Source organism: Larus michahellis, chromosome 3 (genome assembly GCF_964199755.1).
Source record: "Larus michahellis chromosome 3, bLarMic1.1, whole genome shotgun sequence".
In the NCBI taxonomy this organism is placed as follows: domain Eukaryota; kingdom Metazoa; phylum Chordata; class Aves; order Charadriiformes; family Laridae; genus Larus; species Larus michahellis.
The window spans coordinates 99,912,548-99,928,140 of record NC_133898.1 but is presented as its reverse complement, the minus strand read 5'-3'; the positions used below and the strand labels follow the sequence as shown (position 1 = coordinate 99,928,140).

The following is a 15,593-nucleotide window of genomic DNA, read 5'->3' as shown; positions in this document are numbered from 1 at the left end:
TTCTAGGGATGGGACATCCACAGCTTCTCTGGGCAACCTGTTCCAGTGTCTCACCACCCTCACAGTAAAGAATTTCTTCCCAATATCTAATCTAAATCTACCCTCTTTCAGTTTAAAACCATTACCCCTTGTCCTATTGATACACTCCCTGAAAAGAGTCCCTTCCCATCTTTCCTGTAGTCCCCCTTTAGGTACTGGAAGGCTGCTATAAGGTCTTCCTGGAGCTTTCTCTTCTTCAGGCTGAACAACCGGGAGAAACTCTGAGACAACTCTCTCAGCCGGTCTTCGTAGGAGAGGTGCTCCAGGCCCCTGATCATCGTCGTGGCCCTCCTCTGGACTTTTTCCAACAGGTCCATATCTTTCTTATGTTGGGGGCTCCAGACCTGAACACAGAGCTGAACAGAGCTGAGGGGGTAAATCACCTCCCTTGACCTGCTGGCCATGCTTCTTTTGATGCAGCCCAGGGTGTGGTTGGCTTTCTGGGCTGCAAACACACATTGGCTGGCTCGTGTAGAGCTTCTCATCAACTAACCCCCGCAACTCTTTCTTGTGGGGCTGCACTCAATCCATTCTCTGCCCAGCCTGTATCTGTGTTTGGGATCGCCCCAAACCACATGCAGAACCTTGCACTTGGACTTGTTGAACTTCATGAGGTTTGCACTTGTCAAGGTCCCTCTGGATGGCATCCCTTCCCTCCAGTGCATCGATCACACCACACAGCTTGTTGTCATTGGCAAACTTGTTGAAGGTGCACTCAGTCCCACCGTCCTTGTCACTGGCAAAGATAAACAGAACCAGTCCCAGTACTGACCCCTAAGGAATGCCACTCATCACTGGTCTCCACTTAGACATCAAGCCGTTGACCACAACTCTTTGAGTGCGACCATCCATCCATCCATCCAATTCCTTATCCACTGAGTGGTCCATCCATCAGATCCACATCTCTCCAATTTAGAGACAAGGATGTCATGCAGGACAGTGTCAAATGCTTTGCACAAGTCCAGGTAGATGATGTCTTATCCACCAACGCCTTTGTAGAAAGCCACCAAATTTGTGAGGCATTATTTGCCTGGCACTATTTGCCCTTAGTGAAACCATGTTGGCTGTCACCAGAAATTTTATATATGTTCCAGTGCTTTACCCAGATTTTAGACACAACAGATCCTCAATATTTTTCTCATAAACTTATTGTCACTGGTAGAAAACATAATATAGAAATTGTATTGACCAAAATATTACTGAAAACAATGACAGACCACCCTGTTTGTTAACAAAAAGATAACAGAGACCAACTGCTGCCAAAGACTAGCTAATGATTTCCTACTGAAGGTAGAAGTTTTCTTCAGAGGCAATACTAGCTACATAAGATAGAATATGAGAAGGGTGAAGATTCAAATAATTGTCAACAACTAAATAATAAAATTAAACTTGTGGGTTTTGTTTTCTCTCTGATTACAATACTATTCTACAAGATGTTCAAAAGCTTTTTTCTACTGCCTTTGTTTAAGATAATTTTGCCTGTGGCATTGAATTAGGATTCAAGAGAAGAACTGTAGTTCTAGCTCCATTTGTGAGGTACGGTGTGCCATTGGCTAACTTGCTTCACCCTTTCGTTACCCGTTTCCATATTTGTTAGCTGCCCTGGTAGATCATAAACTCTGCGAGGCTGTGCATGTCTCTTGCTTTGGCTGTGTGTTGCACACAGCTTCCTCAGATCTTAGGTGGCTTGACTGCCTCTTGGAGATGCATGTCCTCTCTCCAGTAACGTCAGAGGGAGACTGTGCTTCTAGACCACTGACTTTGTTGAGTGTTTGTGCTTAGGTAGGATGAATTCAGGCCTGTCATTACGGGGCTATAACATGGTAAATTTGAGCACATGCTCTGTGTGGGAAGCTCTTGCTGAATCACATCGTCAGTGAAAGAGATATATGCTTTTTATTTGCCAATTTTAGCAAATCTACCTCAGTATTTGCCGTTTGCTTCTAAATTTTAGCAATTCTCTATGATTCTGTAAAGCTAACTCACATATATCTGTGGGTATGTTGTGAATTAATTGTGCCATAGTTACAGAAATACTTGAACTGGTCCTGAGCAGAGCCAGCAGGTCCAGTGAGGCTTTTTAATTCTGACATAATACCACTCCAGCGTGACTGCAATGTCTCCATGGGCAACATGGTTTGGAGCCTCACAGATGCTTTAATGTGGGTGGATGCCTGATTAGTAAGCTCTGCCAGATATATTTTGGCTTTGGGAAGAACTGGTTTGTCTTTTTATGCACAGCATTCCTTGATCCAAGGTACTGGTACAGTGCGTTGAAAGGCACATAAGTGCACTGCACCGAGTCATCAAGGGACCAGGAAAACTTGTTTGCCTGGGCTAAGTGATACCTCTCACAAACTCTGATTTGCTCCCGCACCTCTTTCCTGATAACTCTGAGTCTTGGGCCTTTTACTTTGAACACAACATGTGGCTGCACAGAGTATCTCCCTCAGTAGGCTAAAGTTAAAATGTAATTTTGAATTTTGAAAAGTGTGATTCAAAAGCACAGAAGTAGTACCGTTACAAATAGATGGTAGATCTCTGATATTACCTATGACTTACTAACATAAAAGAGAAAATATGGTGCATATAAGTATGCATATATATGCGTGTATATATTTATTTTCAGAAAAAAAAAACGCATTTAACATTCAGTATTTGGAGGGAAATAACAGTTTTAGTTCTGAGAATCAGCACCTAAAATGTTGATTAGTGTTTGAAATGGCCACAGCTGCATGACAAATACACTTCTCAAAGAGCTCTAAGCTTTAGCAAATTTATGTAATTTATTATATTACCTCTGTATTTTGTTAATTTATGCTCCCAAAATCAGAACATTTCTTTTGTTTATGAGGTCATAATAGGATGGTAATCACATTTGCTTATGTCCCCAGATGGCTTATGTTTATCAAAATCTGTCTTTTCCCATTGTAACACTGTCCTGATGCATTCACTTTTTGGGCATGTCTGAAGCAGTGTTAATATTCTAGATTATGAATATAACTAACCTTTTTTGGGTTTTGCCATTAGTGGATCTCTTGTTTTTTTAGCAGCACCAACTGTCTTGATTTGTGATTCAGGAATGCTGATGGCAAGGCAAATTTAGAAAGCAATTTTTCTGCCCGACCATGATTCATATTAGCATTACTGTGCCACCTGCAAGGTATTCTTTGTCCCCCATAAAGAGAGGGTACAGCTTTGTGCAAAAGTCTGCTCAGTTCCTTTGCTCACCGCAGACTTCCATCAGCAGAAGTACAAAAGAGGACAGTTTTATAGGTTAGGCAATGGGACAGGCAAAAATCTGTAGTCTGTTCCTGCCTCTACTAGAGATTTCCTGTGCAACCACGGGTGAATCATTGAATTGCTTTCTGCCTTGTCACCCCATCTGCTGTGGTGACAGAATTTCCTTTCTCTTTTCATTTTTCTTCTTTGTAACCGCTTTTCTGTAATATAGCGGGGTTACAATTTTCATGAAATACATATAACTTTTAAACAACCCATAGCTTTTCTCTGCTGAATTTGGATTTTTTATTTCAGTAACTAGCATTTGTCAATGCTTTAAGTTTTAAGATGACTTCAGACAGATGTTTGTTTTGTTAATCTAATTTACTCAAAAATCATAAACTGGAAATCTACAATAAAAAATACAAAGAATGAAAGGAATCTGTAAGTCTTGACCATGTGAAAATAAAACACAAAGCATTTGCAGAAGCTTCTTTTTCCCCATGCAGTTGTTTCCACAGAATTGTGAAAATATTTTTTCCCTTTAAATGGTATTGCAATAATCACTAAAAAGGCCATTTTGTTTTATAGCCACTCAGTCCCACATTATTGACTATACTTGCTTAATTCCCAACTTGTACTGAAACACATTTCAAAGAAATAACCTGCTTTTGGGTTTTCAGAATATACAGCTCTCATTTGATACCTTTAGCACATTTAATGTTTCAACTGTGGTTTCAGAACTGATTCTTTCACATACATTTTAAGTTTTAGAAAAATATTTAAAAATTTTAGTGTAAGATAAGCATCACAGCTTATAACATTTTAAGTATCATCATCTAATAGATGCTTAATGTTATTGATTAAAATAGAGCAACAAGAAAAGATTCAAACCTATTAACATTGCAGCTACAAACTAAAGTGTTTGTTTGGTGAAGAGAATAAAGACACAGTCTGTATGAAATAAATGCCATCACAAAGATGGATATTTTATAAAAATTACAGGTTTTGCATTTTTGCATTTGTGTACTTTGAATTAAACGAAATGGTGTTAACATATACATCTCAGGAAAAATTAGGACAGGAATGAAAACTTATTTTTCTGATGTAAAATATCTGTTTTACATTAATATTTCTATTTATATTCTCATTTCTAAATGGCAGCACCTTATGAAATATGTCCTGAAGACTATTTGATGTCAATGGTGTGGAAAAGGACCCCAGCTGGGGACATGGCATTCAATCGATGTCCTCTCAATGCCACAGGTACAGTATTACCTTGAAATATATGGTGATAAAAAAGGGGAGAAATCTTTGCATTATGTTCTAGACATAATCATTACTAGACTGGCATACATACGTATATGTGCATATATGTGAATATATCTATGTAAACCCAACATATTTACATATGCACATACATACATATAGCATACACATGTACATATACTGTGTCTCTTATAGCTTACATGTATGCATGTGTCTGTGGTGTATATATATGTATACACATGTATATGCATTATAGACAGAGAGAAAAAGCTAAGAAGAAATCCATTTGACAGGACCTATCGGGCAAAGTGATGAAAATGAAGCAAAACACAAAAATCTTCTTAAGCTAGAAAAGACTGGTAAAAACCCACCGAGTGAACACTGGAAAGTGTTTCAGAATCTTATACTACTCTCAATATACTGATGATCATTGCATGAAATTGTTTCTGTGTGTGCTTTTAAAATAGCATGGAACGCAGTTTAAATAAGGTTCATTCTTTCCAGTTGCTCTCACTTATATAAATATTTTCTGTCTTCTTTGTGACTTACAGGCACCACTAGCAGACGCTGCTCTCTCAGTGTTCATGGAGTGGCCTTCTGGGAACATCCAAGCTTTGCTAGATGCATATCAAATGAGTACAGACACTTGCAGCATTCAGTAGGTGCAAAGCCAGCTTTAGTACTTGCTCTGTTTATTCATTACTAATCATTGCTGTGAAAAAAAACCTTACTTATTTACTCTCAAGTCAGATTTCTGATAAGAAATGCCAGGAGGAAAATAGACCTAAGTATAATTTATATTCATGTATATTATTCTGATCTTTTTGTATTGGTGGTGTTTGAGTGAAAGAAGCTTTGTCTTACTGTAGAAATGGAAAAATCAATTGGATTCCTTTTTTTCATGTCCACTGTGTGAAATTTTTATAGGGGTCAGAGGTAAGATACACATTTTGGTTTACTGGAAAAATGAGATGTGAATAAATTAGATTTACTGAATGAATGACTTGCTGAGTAATTTTATAATACCTTAAATTCTTTAATTACACACTAGGAAGTCAGAAATGGTATTTCTTTTTGCTATGAAATTCAGAATTTCAGCTTCGAACGTAACAATAGGAAATTACTATAGGGTATAGCTATTGCAGTGTCTTGGAAAAAGTAAAGTAACTCTAGATGAAGAAATATTATGGGTGTATTTTTAGTATGCTTAACAATAAGTTTCTTTGCAAAGCATATGCATTATACGTTTATGTACTGCCTAAATATGTTTATGTGGATAGATGTAATACATTGTATATATTGCATTATAAATACACTACCATGCTGTATGCTAAGTATATTGATTACATTCTATTTCCATAGCCAAAGCATTCAGCCAGGTTAATACTATTGTGGGAAGAGCTCCTTTGAAGATTCACACAGGGAATGGTTTTTGCCTGCACGTATTGAGTTTGCGTGGCAAGGTTTCGGTAGTGAGGGGAATACAGGGGTGGCTTCTGTGAGCAGCTGCTGGAAGCTTCCCCCATATCCAACAGAGCCAATGCCAGGTGGCTCCAAGACAGACCCACCTCTGGCAAAGGCTGAGCCAATCAGCAACAGTGGTAACACCTCTGTGATGACGTATTTAAGAAGGGGGAAAAATAAAAGCAACTGTGCGATTGCAGCCAGAGAGAGGAGTGAGAATATATATATATAAGAGAAGCAACTCCGCAGATGCCAAGGTCAGTGAAGAAGGAGGGGGACAATTTTGTTACTCTGCATCCGTTTCTGAAGGCCACTGAAGGCATAGCTGTGTGCTTCGTAATTTACCAACCTCTCAGCCAAGTGGAGCACTTCTGTAGCACGTTTAAAAATCTTTGGTATCTTGAAAAGTGGTAGCCTGGCTGTCATTCCTCAAATCTAGCTTCCCATTTAGAAGAGATTTTGATGAATTCCTTTGAGCTGCATTTCTGTTTCATTAGATTCCAACTTAATTGAGGCCTGGGATTCAGTTTCAGGGTATGCCAAAGCAAGCATTATTTTTAAAATAACACAGAGTAAATTGTCAAAGCAATTTTCTCCGCTACAGAGAAACATCCCTATTTTATATATCTGTCTGCATGTTGCTCTATTCCTTTAGTGTTCATGCTGGAAAAAACCAGCATAAGTTGGCTGTGACTCTTTTGCATTTTATATTTTAGATATTTTATTTTTTTGCAAGAGCTGCATATAGTATGTCTAAATGTACTTTGTGGGCATGGAGAGCTATACATTTGTATTTAATTTGCTTAGAATCTGTATTTTGGTTTTGATTATTAATAATGTCATATTGCAGAACAAAAAATTCACATTTTGTCATTAAAAACATTGAGATATTTCAAAGTAAAGCAAATTACTTCTCTTTTACTTGCTATTTTTGCATTTAAATTTACAAACTTATGAAATATAAAGGATTTTGAAATGTTTTAAAGGATTTATTCATCTTCACTTGCCTGAACAGAAGACCATTCCTTTAGAGTTTTGTTCTCTGCTCTTACCTTTTTACATTTCATATCACCATTTACTCATAGCATTGATCCTCATGCCACTGATTCTTTAGTGATATTCAGCCTTTTCTTTTTATGTTACTGCTAAAAGTCATTCATAAGCAACTCAAACAGTGGGAAATGCTCTTTCATGTTATTCGATGGTTTGACTTACCTGGCTAACTTTTGGTGAGGCACTGATATTTTTTGTAAAGCTGCTAGTCTGCCTGGCAGGAAGGGGTCATTGTTGGACAAAATGAGGCATTTCTAACCCAGATCACATTTATCTATTCTTCTACATTTCCTTTTTCAAAATATCAAATACGATTAGACCACACTGTGAAATAATCTTTTGCCAAAGAACATTTAAAAATAGCTAAAGCTTCTTTAAAATTACACAAGCATCTAAATATCATCTTACTGCTGTACAAAATTTCAGTCTAGTTTATATGCATACAAATTAAAGGAGAAAAGTGGATTTCTTTTACACCTGGGAGCTGTTCACAAAGAAAATGAGCTTGTCTTACATCTTACTGCTTCTCAAAGTGAACAACACAGCATATTTAAAGAATCATAGAAAATAGAGGTAAAGACCTATAAGGTCATCGCCCTGCAAATGTAGGCTTGTCCGCCCCACGATACATATGTCAGCTCTATAAATCTCTGCAAATAGGGCTTTATAAGGAAGCTGCTGACAGACGGTGTTGCTATAATAAATATGTGTGCTTATGAAAGCATTTATGAGATGCCTTAGTGTGCTTAACTTGCCAATAACGTTATTTTACCAACTCAGATCAGGAGTAGTGAGGGGTGTCACTCAGTTCTGTGAATGTTCCTGTAAAATCAGAGTCTGAACTGAATCCCTTTCATTTCTTGCCTGAAATCCACAAAACAAAAGTAGGTGTATAGTCTTCAAAAATGATATTTCTGAAGTTGATTTAAAGCAGTTGATATACATACAATACTTAATACATTAAAGCATGCCTACTTAGAGGAATACAGACAGGTCCCTGTCCCTTTGCCCTCCAAACTAGGCACATATGGTCCAGAACAAGCCCAGAAGGCATGTAGTTGAATTCACATGGTGCTGTCCCCAAGCAAATACTCTCTAAAGAAAAGCATTTCATATGCTGGGAGCCAGAGAACACTGCCTTGTCCACAGATCCTGCTAACCTGGCTATACAAATTCTGGACTGGAAGCTTACAGTTATACTAGTAAATAAACTAAACAGGCTGACTGTCCAAGCTTAAACACTGTCCTTGCAATCATCTACGCTGTCTAAGTGTAAATCATGTCATACTCCCTGACATGATTTAAGACCATGACGATGAGCACTCTCCCAAATGATGTCTAGCACCCTTTAGAGGATAGCATGGCAGAGAGACCATTCACAGCAGGCAATAAAACCATTGTCTTCTGTGACAGAGGAGGGAAAGAGAGTTTTAGCTTGAGGGATACAAGCTGTCTGTGCTCATTGGCCTCAGGGCTAGACAATATTCCCATGGCTATTTTATTTACCTGTTTATATAGTAAAAACACCTTGCATTTGGGTAGCTTGGACTGTGAGCAGAGAAAGTCAGGGCTGCATGTGTCCAGCAGCGAGGCCACACCTGGAGTACTGTGTCCAATTCTGGACTCCCTAGTGCAAGAGGGATATGGTGTTACTGGACCGAGTCCAGCAAAGGGCCGCTAAGATGATTAAAAGACTGGAGCATCTCTCCTGTAAGGAAAGGCTGAGAGAGCTGAAGCTGTTCAGACTAGACAAGAGAAGGCTAAGAGGGGATCTTATCAATGTACATAAGTACCAGAAGCAAGAGTACAAGGAAAACAGAGCCAGGCTCTTTTCAGTGGTGCCCAGTGACAGGACCAGAGGCAATGGGCCCAAACTGAAACGCAGGACGTCCTGTCTGAACATCAGGAAACACTTTTCCACTGTGAGAGTGACTGAGCACTGGCACAGATTGACCAGGGAGTTTGTGGAGTCTCCATCCCTGGAGACATTCAAAAGCCATCTGGACATGGTCCTGGCCAACCTGTTCTAGGTGACCCTTGTCGAGCTGGGGGTTTGAGCCAGATGACCTCCAGGGGTCCATTCCAATCTCACCCGTTCCATGATTCTGTGGTTCTGTGACTCTCATGACTCCAGAAAATTGGAAATTCACACAAGGGAGAAATCCTGAAAAGCTAATTCATAGAAGTCCACTCTAATATCAGTATGATTTTTACTTTCTTCCTGAAGATGATCTTTTCCTACAAACATTAACACAGGTTTTCAGCAGATGTCCATGTTAAGCCAGAATTCTATGCTATATATAGTGCAGAATTTTACCACATAACCACAGGTGATTGACCCCTGAAGACCATTTCTTTACTATTTGTAGCTGCAGTAGGTTCATTGCCTTACGCACAAACACAAGGCACGTTGCCTTATGTTTTCCTGTGAATCATGGAAGTGACATGGGAAAAATTTCAATCCTTAATAGGCAGTATGAAAGTAACAGAAACCTAGCTAGTGCTGCATGTTCTTCAGCTTGACTCAAGGCTTATATGGAGACCAATATGGTAGCTATGTAAATCATGCTAAAATGGCACTGTCTTTTCATCTCTAAATCAATTTGGAAGTCTATTTGCAAAAGGTGAAGAGTCAGTAAAGTTAAAAATACACTCTTAATGCTAAAGATAATATACTTTGCTCATAACCCCCAGCATCATGATTAATTTAGCTCTTTTTCCAGCTACTTGCAGAATTTGACAGGCAGAATTACTGTCTCTACTCAGGACAGGCATGTACTGTCACTTCAGATGCAGGGCACTGGCACCTCAGAAGAAAGCAGGGTTTTCCACTGGTTAAATGTAATTGTCTAGATACAAGAACCACTTTTTGATACATATATCAGTATTGTACTTAATATTCTATTACAGCAGTTTCAGAGTAATTCACAATCTTTCATTAATATATCTCCTCAACATACGCTGGAGATCAGGCTCTACTACATCGCCATTTTTTGTTGACGGGGAACTGAGGGAGACCAATTAAGCAGGAAATTTATCTCTGAATTTATCTTCTGAATTAGTGCCTAGCCACTGTTCCTCCTTAATGTTCATACCTCTCCATATGACAGCACAGAAAATATCTGTCATCGTAAAAATATAATAACTACAGGGCCTCTGAAGAGACTACACTCTGGAACATGATGAAACAGTAAAGGGGAATGGTTTGGCTTGTGGAGTGGAGATTGGCAGTGAGCTTGCCTCTTTTGAGGGCACAGTGCCCTACAGGATTCATGTGTAGGAGCTTGAGTAAAAGCAGTTAAGAGGATGATGCACTTCAGCTATGCCACTAATGTACAGTCTGTACTTTCGTTAGTTTATTTTAACTTGTACACTATGGAATACAGGTCCCTTTTAAAACTAGGGTTGATAATTAGATCTCTTTGAATAATGGAACCCATTAGTCATGAATAATTTATCCGACATTTGGTACAAATCAGTCATCAAATGATTTCAACAAATACTGTTTGACCAGCTTATACATCTGGATGACTAATATGAAAAATTATTCACTGAACAAATTAAGGGACAAAACCGCCAAAATAATGAAATAAACCCTTGGGAAATTATTTGGTTAGCTCTAATAACAATACTTAAAGAACCCCATTAGGATTATTCTTACTAAAGCACTATAAGTGGAAAATGCAAACCGATTAATAGGTGTGCTTTGCCTTCTGGATTCATGACCTCAGGGATCAAGCAATAACTTGATGAACAGAAGAAATATCACAGATACCAGTTTTTGTTCTGGATTTCTTGTATTGCCCTAGTGTGTTTGCAGTACCTGCAGCATTGCATTAAGAACATGCTCATAGTCAAGTGTGGTGTTTCAGGACTGTCATCAGTCATCTTTGCAGCTAAGAAGGAATATTTTGCCCAATGATGCACAATTTGTTAAAATTGTTTTTGATAAAGAGCAGATTACAGCAAAGAAAGTCTGCCCAAGTATCTTTTTTATTGTGGATGGAGATGAAGTAAAGTCATATGGTTGATTAAGATCTAGTGGTAGGGGATATCCTTTCTTCAGTTCCTTCTGGATAGTTCTTGGTCACATACTTATCACCAGATTTCAGTTAATAGGGAGGAATTTCCCTGCTTTCTATAATTCCAGATTATATTCTCATAATTTGGAGGTGTTTTCTCCTCTGTGGGATAGACATGTTTGGGGTTTTTGGACAATACTACCAAATCAATTAGTGCTACAGCAGAAGTTATGGACCTTGTTAAAGCTATTCTCTCTTTCTAGCTTTGGCAAATAGTTTCATTTTCTGAAAACTGAACTCCTTTGGTCTAACTAGCATATTTTAATCTCTTTAAAGAGTATCTGTTGGTAGCTTAATGGACTGTTATATGTGGAAAGGCAGACTAGATGATGATATAATGACCCAAACTTAAACTATATAATATTATGAAGTATTCTCCTTATTGTTTATTTTCTTCTTTTGATCTGGAAGCAGAAAATGGTCTGCCTAATTATTTTACCTAAAAATGTTTATTTGGACTAGTATTTTCCAAGATACGTTTTCATAAAAGAAAGATATCTCCAAAATGTTCCAAAGTATTATTCTGCATATCTGAAATTTTATAAGTAGATCAGACATCATGCAACTCCGCTGACTGAATACACTATAAAGTTAAGTTTAGTATCACCATGAGAGATTGCAAACCGTATCTTGTGGAACAAAGAAATTAAAGCAAAATACATACTGCATGTATGTATTTTGGCTGCCACAATCAAGTCAACTGGGCTGTGTAATTGATACTTTGAGACAGGTCAAACTTCAAATTTAGTCTTTTGCATTTATTTCATGTCTAGGATTTCAAGTGTATGTTAGTAAGTTATTAATTATTCTTGCTGCAACAATCGTTTAGTATATAAGGCGATATCTAACTTCTAGTTTGGTCTTTATTGCTTTCTAGATGTTAAGTCTATAAAGGGACCATCATGATTAATTATCATGACTTCCTGCATGACCTCTCCTTGGATTAGAATATGTCTCATAGGAAAACATGTCTCATAGGAAGACATCTAGTCTTCACTGTTACAAGTAATTCAATGGAGAATACATTCTTGAAGACTTTTTTTTTTTTCAATTTTCAGTTCTCATGTTCAGCCAGCACACCTCAAATGGGTTGGATCTGCCGAGAAATTTCATACTCTGCTTTGATGCTTTGATTATTTTTTTTTAATTTGTTTTTTTTTACTTCATTCATTTGGATAAACAGTGTAAAATCTTTCTGGAGAAAAAGAAATGCAACTATTTGTATTGGATGTGAGTGACTGCAGGACCAAGAATAGAATCAGTGATTAAAAGCCCACAAGCCTACCTCAGATGGTATCTGAGAAAAAAAGAGTCACTGAAATGCCTCAAATAAGAGTTAATTTCATTTTTATTCTCCCTTGAAACCTATCAAATTTCATTGATAGCGAGATACACTAAGAATCAAGACCCAGCATTAGGAATATCCTACATCATCCTTTGTATGAACAACTGATTCTGAGAGGCATAGCTAAAGACTTCTTCATGTATTCTTAATCCATTCTATGGATGATAGCCACCTAAATTAGAAAAAGAACCCAAAACAAACAAAACCACACAAAAACCCCAAACCAAAACAAAGAAACCACTCACCCCCTCCCCCAGTCACCCAAAAAATAAAAATAAAAAAACAGCCAAGAATCAAAAGACTTGGATCAGAACTAATGCAGAAAATGAAAATGACATTAAAACAGTTTGGTATAGAAAAGCAACGAGTTTTCATATCTCATGAGATCTTTATGAAATGAATATCTGAGGCATGTATGACCATTTTTAATGAAAACGATTAATGAATAAGATCTTACCACAGAGTATTAGAAACTGATTTTTCTGTAAATGGAGAAAAAAACTTGAATATATAGGGCTGTTTCTATTTTCTACTCTGTTATGCATGCATTCTAAGTGGTAGAATCATAGAATCATAGAATCTTCATGTTTGGAAAGGACCTTTGAGATCATCGAGTCCAACCATATACACACAAAAAACCCCCTACGATCTCTGCCACTAGAGCATGCCCTGAAGTGCCACATCTAGATGTTTCTTAAATACCTCTAAGGATGGTGACTCAGCCACCTCCCTGGGCAGGCTGTTCCAGTGCCTGACCACTCTTTCAGTAAAGTAATTCTTCCTAATGTCTAATCTAAACCTAAATGCCCAGTTCCCTCAGCCTCTCCTCATATAACTTGATCTCCAGACCCCTCACCAGCCTGGTAGCTCTCCTCTGGACACGCTCCAGCACTTCCATGTCCCTCTTGTACAGAGGGGCCCAGAACTGAACACAGGACTCGAGGTGAGGCCTCACCAGTGCCAAGTACAGAGGCACGATCACTTCCCTACTCCTGCTGGCCACGCTACTCCTGATACAAGCCAGAATGCTGTTGGCCTTCTTGGCCACCTGGGCACACTGCTGGCTCATGTTAAGCTGGCCGTCCACCAGCACCCCCAGGTCCTTTTCTGCAGGGCAGCTTTCCAGCCACTCTGCCCCAAGCCTGTAGTGTTGCTTGGGGTTGTTGTGACCAAAATGCAGGACCCGGCACTTGGCCTTATTAAACCTCATACAGTTGGCCTTGGCCCATTGATCCAGCCTGTCAAGGTCCCTCTGTAGAGCCTTCCTACCCTCAAGCAGATCAACACTCCCACCTGGTTTGGTGTCATCTGCAAACTTACTGAGGGAGCATTCAATCCCCTCATCCAGATCATTGATGAAGATATTAAACAAAACTGGCCCCGAAACTGAGCCCTGAGGGACACCACTGGTGACCAGCCACAAGAGGATTTCACCCCATTAATCACAACTCTCTGGGCACGGCCACCCAGCCAGTTTTTAACCCAGCGAAGAGTACACTTGTCTATGCCACAATTCCCCAGCTTCTCCAGGAGAATGCTGTGGGGGACGGTGTCAAAGGCCTTACCAAAGTCCAGATAGATAATGTCCACAGCCTTCCCCGCATCCAGAAGGCAGGTCACGTGGTCATAGAAAGAGATCAGGTTGGTTAAGCAGGACCTTCCTTGCCTAAACCCATGCTGGCTGGCCCTGATCCCTTGGCTGCCCTGCACTTGCCGTGAGAACTCACTCAAGATGATCCTCTCCATGATCTTTCCTGGTATCGAGGTCAGGCTGACAGGCCTGTAGCTCCCCGGATCCTCCTTCCGACCCTTCTTGTAGATGGATGTCACGCTAGCCACCCTCCAGTCATCTGGTGCCTGCCCTGTTGACCAGAATTGTAGATAAATGATGGAGAGAGGCTTGGTGAGCTCTCCCGCCAGCTCCCTGAGTACTCTTGGGTGAATCCCATCCGACCCCATAGACTTATGTGCGTCTATGTGCAGAAGCAGATCATTGACTACTTCCTCCTGGATTATGGGTGGGTTGTTCTGCTCTCCATCCTTATCTTCCAGCTCAGGAGGCTGAACACCCTGGGGATAGCTGGTCTGAGTATTGAAGATGGAGGCAAAGAAGGCATTAAGTATCTCAGCCTTCTCCTCGTCCTTGGTTGCAACTTTCCCCCCAGCATCCAGTAAGGGATGGAGATTCTCCCTTAGTCTCTTTTTGTTGATGTATTTATAAAAACTTTTTTTGTTGTCCTTAATGATAGTGGCCAAGTTGAGCTCCATCTGGGCTTTTGCCTTCCTAATTTTCTCTCTTTATAACCTAACGAGATCTCTGCACTCCTCCTGAGTTGCCTGTCCCTTCTTCCAAAGGTGGTAAACCCTCCTTTTATTCCTAAATCCCATCAGAAGTTCCTTGTTCATCCAGACTGGCCATTTTCCCCACCCTTTAAACTTGCGACACTTGGGGACAGCCTGCTCCTGGGCCTTTAAGATTTCCTTCTTGAAGAGTGTCCAGCCTTCCTGGACCCCTTTGCCCTTCAGGACTGTCTCCCAAGGGACTCTCTCAACCGGTGTTCTGAACAGGCTAAAGTCTGCCCTCCGGAAGGCCAAGGTGGAGTTTTTGCTAACCCCCTTCCTTACATCGCTACGAATTGAAAACTTGACCATTTCACGATCACTAAACCCAAGACAGCTTCCAGCCACCACATCTCCCACTAGTCCTTCTCTGTTTGTGAACAGTAGGTCTAGCGAGGCACTTCCCCTGGTCGGCTCCCCTACCAGTTGTGTCAGGAAGTTATCTTCCAGGCACTCGAGGAACCTCCTAGCCTGCCTGCTCTCTGCTGTGTTATGTTTCCAGCAGATACCCGGCAGGTTGAAGTCCCCAACCAGAACAAGGGCTGGCGATTGCGAGACTTCAGCCAGCCGCTTATAGAATACTTCATCTGTCTCCTCATCCTGGTTGGGTGTCTATAGCATACTCCCAGCACAAGATCTCCCTTATTTGCCTTTCCCTTCATCCTTACCCATAAACACTCGACTTTATCATCACTGGAATCTAGCTCTATACAATCAAAACACTCCCTAATGTACAGAGCCACTCACCCGCCTCTCCTTCCTTGCCTATCCCTTCTGAA

General features: G+C 39.8%; 1 protein-coding gene across 9 annotated transcripts in view; it reads left to right on the top strand.

Moving 5' to 3' along the window:
• Positions 1-15,593, top strand: part of ADGRB3 (adhesion G protein-coupled receptor B3) — a 466,027-nt gene that overhangs the window by 204,376 nt on the left and 246,058 nt on the right. For all 9 annotated transcript variants that reach the window (XM_074581466.1, XM_074581468.1, XM_074581465.1 and 6 more), the window contains 2 exons: positions 4,426-4,527; positions 5,082-5,188. In XM_074581466.1, the coding sequence (XP_074437567.1) occupies positions 4,426-4,527; positions 5,082-5,188 (209 nt within the window). The remainder of the gene's footprint in view (positions 1-4,425; positions 4,528-5,081; positions 5,189-15,593) is intronic.